This window comes from Mobula hypostoma, chromosome 5, assembly GCF_963921235.1.
Source record: "Mobula hypostoma chromosome 5, sMobHyp1.1, whole genome shotgun sequence".
Classification (NCBI taxonomy): Eukaryota; Metazoa; Chordata; class Chondrichthyes; order Myliobatiformes; family Myliobatidae; genus Mobula; species Mobula hypostoma.
This window is the reverse complement of record NC_086101.1, coordinates 157,937,274-157,954,675: the sequence shown is the minus strand read 5'-3', so window position 1 is coordinate 157,954,675 and position 17,402 is coordinate 157,937,274. Positions and strand designations below refer to the sequence as shown.

At 40.2% G+C, this 17,402-nt stretch overlaps 1 protein-coding gene across 4 annotated transcripts in view; it reads left to right on the top strand.

The window, feature by feature from the left end:
* gak (cyclin G associated kinase) overlaps window positions 1-17,402 on the top strand; it is a 136,832-nt gene that overhangs the window by 64,823 nt on the left and 54,607 nt on the right. For all 4 annotated transcript variants that reach the window (XM_063049208.1, XM_063049210.1, XM_063049209.1 and 1 more), the window contains exons 13-15: window positions 769-917; window positions 12,884-13,006; window positions 16,534-16,667. In XM_063049208.1, the coding sequence (XP_062905278.1) occupies window positions 769-917; window positions 12,884-13,006; window positions 16,534-16,667 (406 nt within the window). The remainder of the gene's footprint in view (window positions 1-768; window positions 918-12,883; window positions 13,007-16,533; window positions 16,668-17,402) is intronic.

The following is a 17,402-nucleotide window of genomic DNA, read 5'->3' as shown; positions in this document are numbered from 1 at the left end:
CTCTGGGTAAACACAATGTATTTGACTGCTACTCTTGTCCATTGGCAACCCTACCCACCGCCCCCCCCCACACCTGGGTTGGCCGGTCCGCAAGAATATTGTCAATATTAAACCGGTCCGCAGTGCAAAAAAGGTTGGGGACCCCTGTTCTAAACAATAGATGTAATATTCCCTTGAAAGCTAACTTTTATCTGAGAGTTACTTTTCATGACCCAAACGCAATGGGACAGCAGCACCTTCCAACAGACATTTATTTACTATCATGAAATGCACTGTTATAATTCTGATGTCACCCAAACTTTCTGCATATTCTATTAAAAACAGAACACTTTCACTTCTCGGTATATTGCTTTAACTCAATTTAATATTAGAACTTTGGTTTGAAACCTTGAAGAGATTTACTCCCCTTTGTGTGTTATTCATGAAATGTTGATCTTGTGTGACCACCCAGCGTTTGGGGAAAATAGTGGGAAAAGCTTCTGAAAACATACAATTATTGCAATTATAATTGTGAAGAAGGTACAATCAAAGGGTGATCCACATTTAGTAGATGCAGAGCTATCTAAAATAAGAATGGAGTAATAATTACAGAGTAGTCATTCTAATTACAATTTTTAGATACATGTTTTCCTTGGAGAATAATAGACACCTAGGAGTGCAAATCAGTAATCTAATTAATGTGTTCTGATGTCATTTAAATACATTGTAATTTACAACCCTGCAATTTGGTGTCAAGTATTTATAAAATATTTTTTATTTTCCCTACAGTTATGTCATTTCCAGCTGAAGGTGTTGAGTCAGCAATCAAGAATAATATTGAAGATGTCAGGTTGTTTCTAGATTCCCGTCATCCAGGTCACTATGCTGTATATAATCTGTCGCAACGATCCTATAGGTCCTCCAGATTCCATAACAGGGTATGTATAATAAAGGTGAAGTTACCTATGGAAATGAGAAATCTTCAGTGTGCAGATGTAGACTTCTGAGCAAATGTGAAATGTTATTCTTTTCTTACTGGTGGCCTCTGTTCTTTATATTTTGTTGTTAAAGTTAATAACTAATATGGTCAAGTAGCTGTATCTTTGAAATGTTGGGTTGGGGAAGAGCCCTACACACAGATTCATTGTGGGCACTTTTCAATATTGGAAATGCCGAAAGGAAAGAGAGAGAGAGAGAGAGAGAGAGAGAGAGAGAGAGAGAGAGAGAGAGAAAACAACAACAACACTGGTTACCCCTTTTGTAAATCCTTCCTCAGATTGTTAAATTGTGTACACATTGGTGAACTAAATCAAAAAATTAAATGTATTGATGCTAAGAATTTATAGACTTGAACTATGTCTAATGTTGTTTTACATTTGATTAAAATTACACAATAGAAATATGTTTTAAGTTATTTTTACTAATTGAGCATTAATTGTCTTCAGTTAAGGATTATTTTTAGACATTTTGGCTATGTACTTGGAAGGAGAAATGTAATTTCAGTTTTATTGATAGGTTTATTGTTGTTTACTCTTGAAGTTGGAAGCTGTTGTGTAGATCTTTGAGTGTATTGGCAAAGCAGGTTATTTTGTGAAGGATTATTGTCTTAACATTGAATAATTCACTGTCCTGCCTAGGCTGCCATTTTGATCTTCCTTTGACTTTCAGAATCAGGGTTCATATCACTAGCGTATGTCGTGAATTTTTTTGTTTTATGGCAGCATTACAATCCAATACAGAATTATAAAAAATGCTATAAATTACAATAAGAAATATATGTATAATTTTAAATTACATAGTCATACTTTATTGATCCCGGGGGAAATTGGTTTTCATTACAGTTGCACCACAAATAATAAATAGTAATAGAACCATAAATAGTTAAATAGTAATATGTAAATTATGCCAGTAAATTATGAAATAAGTCCAGGACCAGCCTATTGGCTCAGGGTGTCTGACCCTCCAAGGGAGGAGTTGTAAAGTTTGATGGCCACAGGCAGGAATGACTTCCTATGACGCTCTGTGCTGCATCTCAAGGTTGCGTGCTTAGCTCACTGCTCTACTCCTCTACACCCATGACTTGTGGCTAGGTACAGTTCAAACGCCATCTATAAACTTGCCAATGACATAACTATTGTTAGCAGAATTTCAGATGGTGGTAACGTGGCATACAGGGATGTGTTAGATTAGCTGGTTGAGTGGTGTCACAACTACTTTGCACTCAGCATCAGAAGGACCAAGAAAGGGGAAGTCGAGAGTCTCTGGCTGAATGTACTCCTGTGCCCACCCAGTACATTATGTAGTGGATGGGAGACATTGACCAAGATGGCATGCAACTTAGACAGCATCCTCTTTTCAGACACCACCGTCAGAGAGTCCAGTTCTATCCCCCCAACATCAATGGCCTTACGGATGAGTTTGTTGATTCTGTTGGTGTCTGCCACCCTCAGCCTGCTGCCCCAGCACACAACAGCAAACGGCGTAGTGCAAAAAGAGATTAAAAAAAAAGTGAGGTAGTTTCCATGAACTCATTTCCATTCATAGGGGAAGAAGCTGTTCCTGAAACAGTGAGCATGTGTTTTCAGGCTCCAATACAACTGTGACAGTGGTAGCAATGAGAAGAGGGCGTATCCCAGGTGATGGGATGCCGCCTTCTGAGGCATCGCCTTTTGAAGATGTCCTCAATGCTGGGTAAGCTAGTGCTCATGATGAAGCTGGCTGAATTTAGAGCTTTCTGTAGTTTTTCCCATCCTGTGCAGTGGCCCCTGCATACCAGATGGTGCTGCAGCCAGTTAGAATGCTCTTCACAATACACCTGTAGAAATGTACGTGAGTCTTTGGTGACCTATCGTCTGCTCAAATTCCTAATGATATATAGCCACTGTTGTGCCTTCTCTGTAATTGCATCAATATGTTGGAATCAGGATTGGTCTTCAGAGACATTGATACCCAGTAGTCTGAAGCTACTCACCCTTCCCACTGCTGATTCCTCAATGAGGAGTGGTGTGTACTCCCTCGACTTCCCCTTTCTTGGTCCTTCTGATGCTGAGTGCAAAGTAGTTGTGACACCACTCAACCAGCTAATCTAACACACCCCTGTATGCCACGTTACCACCATCTGAAATTCTGCTAACAATAGTTACGTCATTGGCAAGTTTATAGATGGTGTTTGAACTGTACCTAGCCACAAGTCATGGGTGTAGAGGAGTAGAGCAGTGAGCTAAGCACGCAACCTTGAGGTAGGCCAGCAGAGAGATGTTATTTCTGATCTGCAGTGAGTGTGGTTTCCCAGTGAAGTCTATTTGCAGAGACAGGTATAGAGGCCCAGGTTTTAGCTTGTTGATTAGAACTGAAGGGTTTTTTTTCTAGTTTAAGATGGCGTAATTGAAGATGTGTGACAGATTACTGGTAGTTCAAAAGCAAAGGAATTGGATTAAAACCATTATTGATAACACTTTTTTTTAAATTTTATTTTTATTTGGATAAGGAATTCACAATTATCATGTACTTTTTTCACACATATAACCTTTTCCATTTTTTTATATGTATAAAACTACATTATTTATACATTCTTAAGTACACATTGAGATGATATAAAAGGAAAATAAACATTTAAATAGATAATTATGTACTGTGGTAAATCTAACCTATTAGGCTAAGTAATGAAATTAGTTGTTAAGAAAAATGGTAATAATAGTTTCCATACAACCCTTCTGGACCATTTCCACTGGTCCAAAATGTTGCATACAAGCCTATATACCAACCATTGTAGGTGCTTATATCCCAATTTGTTCGTGCTTGTTCCTGCCCGCAGACATAATTATCCAATCCCTATGTACTTATTTACTTAATTTTTTCATTTTTTTTATCCCTTTCCCAAATCTTTCCCTTTACTTGTGTTAATTCTCTATTTTCCAAAAAAAACACAAACATTTAGACTAGGGGTGCTTATGTTAGCAATATTACTGTGTTGATGAGAAGAGCAATATAAATCATTAGGAGAGTCATCTAAAGTCTGCTCGCATTGGGGTTATATATTCAATCCATTTATTCCAGATTTAATAAAATGTTTCTTTTTGAGTTCTCAGGGAGTAAGTCAACTTTTCCATTTTAAATATTTCCAAGATAATTTCGTACCAATCTTCTAATGTAGGTTGTATTGGATTTAGCCATTTTCTAGTGATTGATTTCTTACTTGCCGCTAAGAGGGCCTGCAGCAACTTTATATCTTCCTTCTGTTCAAGGAACAATACATGCCCCAAATAGAGCGTCTCAAAGTTCAGAGGTATCTGGGACCTAAGTACCTTAACTAATGTTCTATGAATACCTTCCCAAAATAGACTTAATTTAGGGCAATCCCAGAAAATATGAAAATGATTTGCCTCCTTGGAGCCGCACCTTCTCCAACACATCACATTTGTATCTTTATATTTTTCCTGATATGGGGTCTTGAAGTATCTTATAATGTTTTTCCAACAATGTTCTCTCCAAGTCAAAGAATTAGTCGAGGACCATTGAAAGCTGCAGATTTTCCCCCAAGCCTCCTCTGAAAGTACCAACCCCGCTTCTTTCTCCCACTTCTCTTTAATATACAGTGTATTTACATTTTTAGCATGGGAGAGTGCATTATGTAGGCGAGAAACTGATTTACTAGGTATTGAACTGCAAGCCGAATTCAGAATCTTGAAAAATTCTAATTCTACTGTTGATAGGTCTGTATATCTACAACTCTGGTTAACATAGTTTCGTATTTGAAGGTACCTAAAAAAGTCATTATGTTCTAGGCCATGTTTGTCCTGCAGGATTTGGAAACTTTGTAATACTCTTTTATCTATAAATGAGAGGTAGGTTGTAAGACCTTTCTTTATCCATAGCTCAAATCTTTTATCTCCTCTGTTGGGAAGGAATTCGGTATTATATGCACACCATCTAAAGAGTTTTAACATGTTATTAATTCCACATGAATTAACCACCTTCTGCCATACTTTTAATGTAAGATTTATCCAAGCATTATTAAATTTTTCCAACTGGGCCATCAATCCTTTGTCAGCTATTGAGGCCTGAAGAGGATAACACTTTTTTAAAAGTAAATTTTGGTAAATTATCACCGCAAGCAATGAAGAAGTGGGTGAAGGCAAAGTGAATTTGTGTGATGTATCATACTGGTGCGCTGTAAAGTCAACGTACTGGAAGTTGGAAACGTGCTTGTTGGAGTGAATGATTTGGATGGGAGGAGACAGAGTGGAAGAGTTTCGATGCCCTTCTAACTAATCCAAGTACAAGGTTGGATTGCTCTAAACGCCCAGCTGAATTGCAGAGGGCGAGATTCAGAACGACGACTTTAGCAGCGAAATCCAGGTTCGAAGCAAATCGATTGGTGTCTTGCTTGTTCAAGGCCCAGAGCGACTCACTGCATTGAGGCCCGGGTCCTAATGCAAAGTACAGTCTGCTCTTTGGGCAATCTAAATGCCAGCCCATGTAGACTGAAAAGGCATGGTGTTGAGAGTTGGACAAGGTTGGATCGCTCTGGGTGGCGAGCTGATTTGGAGAGTTCAAGAACAGCTCCTTTGGCAGCAAAATCTCGACCCTTAGCGATTCGCTGGCAGCAGGGCCCAGGTCCTACTGCGAGGTTCGGACAATTTAAATGCTGGCCCAGATAGTCGGGGGGGCTTTTCTCTCCGTGATACTAAGGCTGTGAGACTGCCCCAGGTTGCAGTGCTTTGTGTCTGCGAACATTGTGGTGATTTGCTCCACTAATATATGAACTGAATACTGAGGCTTTGGGCCTACTTTGGGCTACTCCGGGGATTTGGATCTAAGGACTCAATTTGGTGCGGAATGCTGTAGCCGCTCACTTCTATTGTTTATATGATTTGTTTTGTGTTTTTGCTTCTCTTTTTTTCTTTCTGTGGGCACTGGAGTGTTGGTCTTACTATTTTTAATTGGGATTTTTTGGGTTCCTTGCTTTGCGTCTGCCTGTAAGCGAACAAATGCCAAGGTTGAATAATTTATACATTCTTTGGTAATAAATGCACTTTGAAACTTTGAAGGGTATGATTATGAGCTTTAATCGGTAAACAGCAGCCCGACCAAGGTATTGCTGTTGTTTAAGTCAGTGGTCCCCAAACTCCGGGCCGCGGACCGATACCGGACCGTGAAGCATGCAGGGGTGCAGCGGGAGCCGGAACGCACCCAGCACATCTTTAAGAAAAAAGCCGAAATAAGCAAGCTAATTAATTAGGTGCTGCCCGGAAGGAGGAGTGAACATCGCGTAGAACAAGTGAAATCGGTGTTTGCCTCTGATCTGGGCCGACCTTTACGTACCGGGCAGCACTTAATTAATTAGCTTGTTTATTTCGGCTTTTTTCTTAAAGATGTGCTGGGTGCGTTCTGGCTACCACTGCACCCCTGCATGCTTCGCGGCCTGGTATCGGTCTGCGGCCCGGAGGTTGGGGACTGCTGGTTTAGGTGATACAAGGCTGAGTGGAGAGCCAGTGAGATTACATCCACTGAAGACCTATTTTGGTGATAGACAAGTTGCATTGGGTCTGGGTCCTTGCTTAGGCAGGAGTTGATTCTAGCCATGACCAAACTCTCAAAGCACTTCATTACAGGAGATGTGAGTGCAACTAGGTGATAGTCATTGAGGCAGTTCACCCTGTTCTTGAGTACTGGTATGACTGTCCCTTTTGACCCAAGTGCGCACATGCAAATACAGCAATGAGAGATTGAAGATGTCCTTGAACACTCCCACCAGTTGGTTGGCACATGTTTTCAATGTCCTGTCATCAGGGCCCAATGCCTCGTGAGTGTTCACCTTCAGGAAAGATGTTCTGACATTGGCTTCCAAGACAGAGATCATAGATAGGGTCACCAGGTGCTGCAGGGATTCCCACAGGTTTAGTTTTATTTTCTCTTTTGAAGCGTGCATTAAAGGTATTGAGATCATCTGGGAGTGAAACATCACAACCACTGATGATGATAACTTTTGCCTTTTAGGAAGTCCTGGCCTACAAACCCTGCCAGAGCTGACGTGCACCTGATTCTGTCTCCAGCTTCAACTGGAATTTTTTTTTTTTGCTCTTAAAGTGGTCTTCTGTAGGATATACCTGCATTTCTTGTATAGTTCTGGATCACTTACCTTGAATACCACAGATCTAGCCCTCAGCAGACTATGAATCTCCAGGTTCATTCACTGGTTTTGGTTTGTGTTTGTCCAGTGTGATCTCAAAGGCACATACTCATCCACACAGTTCTTGATGAAGTTGGTTCCTGAGTATTGTCCCGTCCACCTACTCAAAGTGATCTATACCTCCCTCGACCATACCTTCATCAACCTCACCACTGGTGGTGCGGTCTTTAGTTTCTACTCATATGCTGAGAGTGGAAGTACAGCCAGGAGTTCGGACTTTCCAAAGTGTGAGTGTGGGATGGCCTGGTAAGCATTCTTGATGGTAGTATAACAGTGGTCTAGTTCTACAGATGATATGTTGGTGGTAGTTATTCAGAAACTTCTTCAAGCTGGCCTGGTTGAAATACCCGCAATGATAGGAAAGGCATCTGGGTGCACTATTTCATGACTGTTGATCATGGAGCTCAGCTTCTTCAGTGCCTGCCTGACATTGGCTTGAGGTGGAGTGTACACCGTTACCAAGATGATGGCGGGAAACCCCTTCACCCCCTCAGGTCGGGTGAGCAGATCTGAGACAGAACCGCCACATGCGTGCACCACAGTGAGTTAATTATAAAGCATACTCTCCCTCCACACCCTCTGAAAGTCCTGTCTTTGCGAAAAATGGTGAAGCCATCGGGCTGCTGTGCAGCATCCAAAATGGTGGGTGTGTGCCATGTTTCCATGAAGCAAAGTACACAGCAATCCCTGATGTCCCTCTGGTACTGCAATCTTGTTCTGAAGGTTTCAGTTTTATTTTCCAGCGACTGTTTAGAGAGGTGACCTAGTTATTTCTTTCCATTAGTATGCTGATAAAACATGTCTGGATCTTCTTATCCAAATGGTCTAAATAAGGAACAAGTTATTTTCTGTAATAAAGATTTCAGTGTTAAAAGAAAATGCTGGAATTTTATTATTTGTGGTGCTACCAATTGTGGATATGCAAGCTATGGAATTTTCATTTTTTTAGGAATTAAATCATACCTTTTTTTAAATCAAAGATGGATAAATAAGAGGAAGAGAAACTTAAGTTTCTATTTCTGTGGTAGTTCTGTACAACTAAACTGACTTCAGGATATCACAGACAAGAGCAAATCTGCAGATGCTGGAGGTACACACAAAATGCTGGAGGAACTCAGCAGGCCAGGCAGTATCTGTGGAAAAGAGTAAACAGTCAAAGTTTCAGACCAAGACCTTTCATCAGAACTGGGGAAAAAAGAGATGAGAAGCAATGAAGGGTTTCGTTGACTGTTTACTCTTTTTCATGGATGCTGTCTGGCCTCTGAGTTCCTCCAGCTTGTGTGTGTTACTTCAGGATATTATAATTTGAGTTTCATCCTTTATTCTCCTGACATCTACATATTACAGGCTAATGGGATTAATATAGATCGGCATGGTGGACTATTTCTGTTCTCTACAAATCTATGTCACCTATTATTGATTTGGAAAAGTTTCTCACTAATTCTGTTCCCTCAATTGATTAATTTTGTCCATCACTGCTCATATGTCTGACTAGCAATAATAAAAGGAGTGCAGTGATGTTTCGCCAGACTAATTTCTGGGAAAGCGATTTTGTTGTATGAGGGCAATTTCAGCAGACAAGTCCCAGATGTTTTTGAATTTGGAAGAATGATAGGTGAAAAGTTCTTGTGGAAAACAAAACTGCAAGTTTTGGAATCTGAAACAAAAGCAGAGATACTGGAAGAACTCAGCCAGTCAGGCTGCATCTGTGGGAAGCTAAACCAGTTAATCAGAAACACAAGAGATTCTGCAGATGGTGGATATCTGGAGCAACACATACAAACTGCTGGAGAAGTTCACCAGGCCAGGCAGCATCTGTGTAGTGGAATAAACAGTTTGAGGTTTTGTGCCGAGTCCCTTCATCAAAGCTGAGGTTAGAGCAGACACTTTGCAGTTTAAAACTGGAGGTGGGGGGAGAAATGAGGCTCAGTGTTTAATGCAATCATTCTCGTAGTTCTGATTGAAAAGCTCTGGGCCTCTGACTTCCTAACCAGAAGACCACAATCTGTGTGGATTGGAAATAACATCTCCACCTCGTGCCAATCAACACTGGCGCACTTCAGGGATGTGTGCCTAGCCCACTGCTCTACTGTCTCTACACCCATGACTGTGTGGCTAGGCAGACCTCACTTGCCATCTCTAATTTTGCTGACGGTACAACTATTGTTGGCAGACTTTCAGATGATGATGAGAGGGTGTACAGGAGCGAGATATATCAGCTAGTTGAGTGGTGTCGCCGCAACAACCTTGCCCTCAACATCAGTGAGACCAAAGAACTGATTGTGGACCAGAAAAGGTAGATGTGGGAACACAACCAGTTCTTAAGGAGGGATCAGAAGAGGAAAGAGTGAGAATTTCAAGTACCTGGTGCAAATATCTCTGAGGATCTAACCTGGACCCAACATATCAATGCAGTTACAAAGAATGCATGACAGTGGCTATATTTCATTAGGATTTTGAGATTTGGTATTTCACTAAAGACACTCACAAATGTGGAGAACATTCCAACTAGCTGCTTTACCATCTAGTATGGGGGTGCTACTGCACAGGATCAAGATAAACTGCAGAGAGTTGTAAACTTAGCCAGCTTCCATCATGAGCACTAGCCTTTGTAGTTCCAAGATATCTTGAAGGAGTGATGCTTCAGAAAGATGGCATCTGTCATGAAGGACCCCCATCACCCAGATCATGCTTTGTTCTCATTGCTAATTTCAGGAAGCAGGTACTGAAGCCTGAAGGCACACATTCAGTGATTCAAAACTTCTTCTCTTCTGCCACATGAGTTCTGAATGGACATCGAACCCATTGAACTCACTATATATTTTTTAAATTTCTATTTTTGCGCTACTTATTTAATTGAACTATCATATCAGTATTTCTGTTTCTGTTGCAAGCTTCTTGTTGTATTTGACAGGGAGGATGCAGGGTTGACGTTTCTCCATGCTGGCACGTATAAGACCAGAAGCCAGTCACAATGTAAGGGGCCAGACATTCAGGACAAAAGTGAGAAAAATAAAATCTTCCTACAGAGAGGAGTAAATCTTTGGAACCTGCTTCTTAAGAGTGTCATGCAGGCTCAGTTGGTCAATGTGTGCAAGACAGGGATCAATTATTTTAGATGTTAATGGATAAAACGGTTTTATTTTTAGTGCAGGATAGTGGCACTGAGGCTAAAGGATAACCACAATCTTGTTGAATGGTAGAGAAACACACAAGGTGCTGGATGATCTATTCCAATTTCTATTCCTGATGTTCTTTGACTCAATACATTCTGGTCTCCTTTTAGATCAGTGCCTTGCTGGAATATATCTTTCCTGTCAAATCTAGAAGAAGGAAGGTTGCAATGGATGTGTGTGGAGAATAATCTGGTATTAGGGTAAATGGACACTTGATGTTTGCCCTGGATTTGATGGGTCCAGGGGCCTTGATGTATGGCTCTGTAATTCCCAAGAATTCTTGGGTTTAAATTTCCTGACTAGCAGTTAATCATTCTTTTGAATGAACAGAAGATAGAAGAAGACAATCAAAAAGTTAATATCCTGGAGTTTAATCTGTACAATTTTGCATTTGCAACACTTTTAAATGAATGTTAAGCTTCCACAAACATTGCAGTTCAATCTGAGATTGGGATTTGCTTAAGTATATTAGTTACAGACTGAATGTTCTCATATTAGGTCGATTGTATATATTTTGCAGAAATTTAGAATTTGCACCGGAATGGTTCTAAAGGTGAGAGTTGTGTTTATCAAAGTTCAAAGTAAATTTTATTATCAAAACACATTCATGTCACCAAATACAACACTGAAATTTATTTTCCTGCAGGCATACTCAGCAAAAAAATAGAATAGCATAACAGGAATAATGAAAGATCAACCAGAGTGTACAATACAATAAACTGTGCAACTATAAATATAAATGAATAGCAATAAATAACAAGATGATGAGATAATGAGAACTTTGGTTGTTGGAAACATTCAGCATACTTTAGACCCCAAGATGTCTCAAAGCATTTACATCAAACTAAGTGTTCTTAAAATGTACCTGCAATTGTAATACTGGAAATTTGGCAGCCTATTTGTAGATAAGTTGATCCTACAGATAGCAATGAGGTAACGACCATGTATTTTACTGATATTGTATAAAGAGTAAATACTGCTAAGTATAATAGTGCTCTGGGATCTCATGTATATAACAGTAGGCATTTAGCTTCTGCTTAATGTTTTACCCAAAGGGCAACACCTCAAAATCCAGCACATTGTCAGTGTTGTTCTAAAGCAGTAGTTCCTGCCATTTTTGAATGAAAATTTCACTTGGTCATCTTCAAGTACACTTAAACACCTGATGATGTGGTTGGTCATTCCTTTAAAGGGATGAGTCAGTCATATGGATTTCTAGGGAGTTCAAGTGGTCTCCTACTGAGCAAATGTATTGAATACGTTTTTTTTGTGGACTTTTCTAACTAAATCCCCTCATAATTAAAGCATCATATATACCATGTTGTTGTTGATAAGAAAGCATCGAAACACAGTGCGGAAATCACTGTTCAGAGCAACAGCCTAGGATTGTGTTGAAATCTTTTACATATCACCTTTTGACTGTATGGGCAAGGATACTGGAACTCAGCATTGCTAAAACACATTTTTTTCTAAAAGTATGTCCAATCATAGAGTCATACAGCATTGAAATAGGCCCTTTGGCCCAACTGGTTCATGTGACTAAGGTTTCAACTAAGCTAGTCTCATTTGTCCGCATTTGGCCCATATCCTTCTAAATTTTTCCTATCCATGTACCAGTCCAAGTATTTTTAAAATATTGTTAATATACAGTACCTGCTTTAATGACTTCCTTTGGCAGCTCATTCCACACACTAACCAACCTCTGGTGAAAAATTGTCCCCCATGTTCTTATTAAATCTCTTCCCTCTCATCTTTAAGCAACACCTCTAGTTCTTGATTGTGTGCATTCATCCTATCTATGCCTCTCATGATTTAATGGAATTTGCAGTGCGCTGATTTGTTATGATGCTCTTGATCCTCTGTTCTCATCGTTCCCTATATTTTTAAAAATAAATTGTGGTGTGAAAGAATTTACATCTGTCATCCTCTGGAGATCTCACATCACCTCCTCCATGTCTTGAAAACTGCCAACATCCAACAGTCACTGTCATCTTCTCTCTCTGAGCTTCAGAGCTCTCTGTTGCCTGCAGATTCCTCTGTGATTATCTCAACCCTGTTGGTATAGCCAAACGAAGGGAGGAGAAGGCAGCAGCTTCTATCACATGCAGCGGAGGTGATGAGAAGGGCCGTCAGTACTTGGGAGAAGGTGCCACCGGTTTCCAGTGATGATCACACTCACGTTGCCAGCAAGGGGGCAGTCCTGATCATGTTGCTTGTCCCAGCTCACCCAGCCTCGGCCCTCACAATGCAGTCTCTCCACAGTGAGCTGTGGGCAGATTACTGTTGTGTTAATATCAATGAAGAAGGTGGGTTTGGTCCAGATTCCCAGCATGACGGCCCTGCCAGTAATTCAGCTCCAGGTTAATGCTATTCCCACTCTCTGTAAGTGAGGTACTAGTGGGCACTTGTATTTTCAGAATCTCTGAGCAAAGTTAAACTGATTTAGCAATATTTAGATTCACTGTGATATATAACACTGGTTTCAATAAATACTGGAGTAGTCTTTAAGGTATTTACTCTGTTTTTGAAATCCCAGGTTTCTGAATGCGGTTGGCCAACAAGACGTGCTCCAAGTTTGCAAAATCTGTACAACATTTGCAAGAATATGCACTTGTGGTTGAAGCAAGATCCAAAGAATATTTGTGTTGTCCATTGTCTTGTAAGTATTGCAGAAAATAGTTTCAATGACACTTATTTATTTATTGAGATATAGTGTGGAGTAGGCCCTTCCGGCCCTTTGTGCCACGCCACCCAGCAACCCCCAATTTGATCCCTGCCTAATCACGGGATAGTTTACAGTGACCAATTAAACTACCAGCCGGTATATCTTTGGACTGTGGGAGGAAAACGCAGCACCTGGATGAAACCCACATGGTCATGAGGAGAACTTAGAGGCAGCAGTGGAAATCGAACCTGCGTCACCTGTACTGTAAAGTATTGTGCTAAGCACCACATTACTGTGCCTTCCCTACAAGTAGTAAATTGTATGTTTGAATTGGGGCATTTGCGAAGTGATCTTAAGGAAGTGTATCAGGTAATTAAAGGAATAGAAAATTACTTCCATTAATTTAAAAGTATGGCAGAAGAAACTTGATTCTGCATGAAAAGATCTTGGAATAGACTTGTAATATAAGTTTATGTTAACTTTTTGTTTGTCACTTTGCAATGTATTGTGTTGCTGCTGCATAAAGCTGATTTTCATGGCATTTATGCCCTGTGTATATGCAATACAATAAACTTGAACTGATGAACTTCTGGGAATCAGTGGAGGCAGAAGACTTTGAATCACCTAGGACACGATTAGATGTGATGTGAAGCCTGTAGTTTAGACTTAAACAAAGATGGCTTTATGAATGTTCTTCAGATACTTTTTGAAAGCTAAGAACAATTTCAAATTAATGCTGAAATAATAGGCATGAGCAGCTAAAGATACCTTTTTTTTCTCCATTGGTCTTTGTGTGCAGGGCAACATTTTTCTCTTAAGATTGGTACTTTAAGGAGAACAGAATTCTGAATTGGAAGGAAGGTTCAGAAATCTGGGTCATTCAAAGTAAATTTATTATCAAAGTACATGTATGTCATCATAAACAGTAAAATACAAAGGAATACAATAGAATCAATGAAATACTGCACACAAAGACAGACAATCAATGTGCAAAAGACAATGAATTGTGAAAATACGAAAAAAAGAATAATAATAGATAATTAAGTAATAAATGATATTGAGAACATGAATTGTGGAGTCCTTCAAAGTTAGTCCATTGATTGTGGAATCAGCTCAGTGATGGGGTGAATGAAGTTATCGACTCTGGTTCAAATGCCTGATGGTTGAGGGTAATAACCATTCCTGAACCTGGTGGTGTGGGACCTGAGGCTCCTGTACCTCCTTCCTGATGGTAGCAGCGAGAAGAAAGCATGGCCTGATTGGTGGGGGTCCTTTGATGGATGCTGCTTTCCTGCGACAGCTCAGTGGAGGGAGGGCTTTACCAGTGATGGACTGGGCTGTATCCACTACCTGTTGCAGGCTTTTCCATTCAAGGGCATTAGTGTTTCCATACTAGACCATGATGCAATATACTCTCCACTGGGGATCTAAAGAAGTTTGTCAGAGTTTTAGATGACATGCTGAATCATCACAAATGTCTAATGAAGTGGAGGCACTTCCGTGCCTTTTTTGTAGTGCCACTTATGTTTTGGACCCAGGATAGATCCTTTGAAATACTAATACTAAGGAATTTAAAATTGCTGACTCTGTCTATGTCTGATCCCCATATGAGGACTGGATCATGGACCTCATTCCCTCCTCCTGAAGTCAATAATCAGTTCCTTGGTTTTGCTGATATTGGGTGAGAGGATGTTGTTGTGGTTCCATTCAGCCACGTTTTCAATCTCCCTCCTTTGCTGATTCGTCGTCATCTTTGATTTGGCCAACGATGGTGGTTTCATCGGCAAACTTAATTATGGTATTGGAGCTGTACTTAACTTCACAGTAATAAATATAAAGTGAGTAGAGCAGAAGCCTTGTGGTACACCTGTGCTGATGGTGATTGTGAAGGAGCTGTTCCCAGTCTGAACTGACTATAGTCTGCAAGTGCGGATATCAAGGATTGAAGCCAACATAGAAACAAATGTTATTTGTTGGTGTGTAATGGGTTAAACTCTGGGCCTTTCTGCAGTCTGGTAAAGGGGCAACCTAAAAGTAATTCCAAGTGGCACAAAATAATATTCTACAAACTTTCAACCTTGCTTCAAGCTGTTTAAAGCAATTATTGTTGGTGGATCTTACAGTGTAAGCTCCACTCAGATGGAAATTGGAAGTACTTCGCAGATGAAGATGAAAGCTTCAATTCCCGATATGGCATTTTTCATTTTGACCCAAAAATTCATTTAAGCATTTAATTTAAAATATTTTACTGTTGAAATAGGATCTAGTGCTTTTCTGGCATATTTGACAAATAAAATCTTCTCTGGCTTCCAGACGGGTACTGGTATCGATTTTAACTGACATTTTAATGACAGACTCTGCCATCTTCATCAGGGATGATGCCGGGAAATGTCTAGTCCGGTGGTATTTATACCCCCCATCGTCTGCCCCTCCTGATTTGTTCGACAGGCACCCGTTAGTCTTGCGAGACCATGGACCTGCGCCTGGAAAGTCTTTACTCTCCAGGGCCCAGGCCTGGGCAAGGTTGTATGAAAGACCAGCAGTTGCCCATGCTGCAAGTCTCCCCTCTCCACGCCACCGATGTTGTCCAAGGGAAGGGCACTAGGATCCATACAGCTTTGCACCAGTGTCGTTGCAGAGCACTGTGTGATTAAGTGCCTTGCTCAAAGACACAACATGCTGCCTTGGCTGGGGCTCGAACTCACGACTGTCAGATCGCTGTGGGCACATGGCCAAGTGGTTAAGGCATTCGACTAGTGATCTGATTGCTTAGTCCTCATCCAATCAGATTTCCACTGTCCCATCTTGTTTACAATCCAGTTCACAATGGCCTTCGATGGCACAAAACTACTGTGCCGTGCCAATGACTTTTGGGACCGTCTGGTGAAGGAAGCCGTTGAAGTAAAACTAAAGGAAAAGAATTTTAACAAAGATGACAGTCTCGCTCTAAGTAAGAACTGGAATTCGATTGTAAACAAGTTGGGACAGTGGGAACCTGATTGGATGAGGAGGGATGGACAACAGTGCCACTGGACTAGACATGCCCAGGCATCAGCCCTGATGAAGATGACAGAGTTTGTCACCGAAATGTTGGTTAAAGTCAGTACCTATACTCTGTTGGAAGCCAGAGAAGAGTTTATATGTTATCTTACTGTTACTTTTAAATAAAACTAGTTGCCTCTTGCACAGATGTGCTTTATGTTCATTAGAGGTCTGTTTCAATCATGGTCATACTATAGGTGATTGGTACTGATTCTTGACCTAACTGAAAGATTGGAATATTTTGCAGTGTCAAACACACAGGGAGACTATCCTTTGTTTGTCTTCTTCACATGCTCTTGTAGTTAAGGTTGAAAGATGCTAATAAGCTTAGGAGGAAATTATTACTCTATTTTGTGCCAGCAACCACAGTCCTTGACTGGTATTCAAAACAAACTTGAGATGTGCTCCAGTTTATATTAGTTACCTGGAGCTGGATGGTATTGACTTTTTTGAAATTTTATTCAATTCTTTCATAATAGGATGGTCGAGCTGCATCCGCAGTGGTCGTTTGTTCTTTCCTGTGCTTTTGCCGTCTCTTCACCACAGCTGAAGCTGCCGTGTACATGTTCAGCATGAAGAGGTCACCACCTGGTATCTGGCCTTCTCACAAAAGGTACACTTTGATTTTTATAAGATAAAGTTGTGCAGAGGACAATGTCATCAGATATTGTTGAAAGAACTAATATAGTTTATAAATCTATTAAAGAGAATGTACTGTGGTTATCACTGTTAACCTGAAGAGTGCGGCAGTGGTGGTTTACTGCAGGAAGGAGGCCAATTGACTCGACAACTACAGTGTGTCATTGGCTTTAGGACAGATATTTGTTTATTTACGGTGAATAATGCAGTGGGTGAAGCAAGTTTGTTAGGATAGAACATATTTCCCACCAGACTGTATTGTGCTAAAAGCTCAAAATGATTCAGTACAAAATCATGAGCACCCATTTTAAGATAACTTTTGATTGGTGAAACCAATCATATTTCCATGTAAATGCACGATATTATTTATTATAGAAATACGGAAGTTATTATTAATGAGATGCAGAATTAGCCTATTAACAAATCCCATTTTCAACTAGGTTTTGTCTATATAAATTTCAATCCCATAATTAGAAAGTATTAAAACTTGTTATATACAAACAATTAAAAGTGCAAACAATAATTTTGTTTTCTTTTAACTACAGGAAGTCAAACAAAATAAACTTGACTCTTTCATGCCAAAGAAATTGTTCTCATTGACAAGTCCTCAGGTCTCGCATCATTGCTCTAGTTAGCATTAGTAGTTAGCATTTTCGTTGGTATTTCAGTTCACATAGGTGAGCCTCTAGAATATAATATGCCAAGTGGT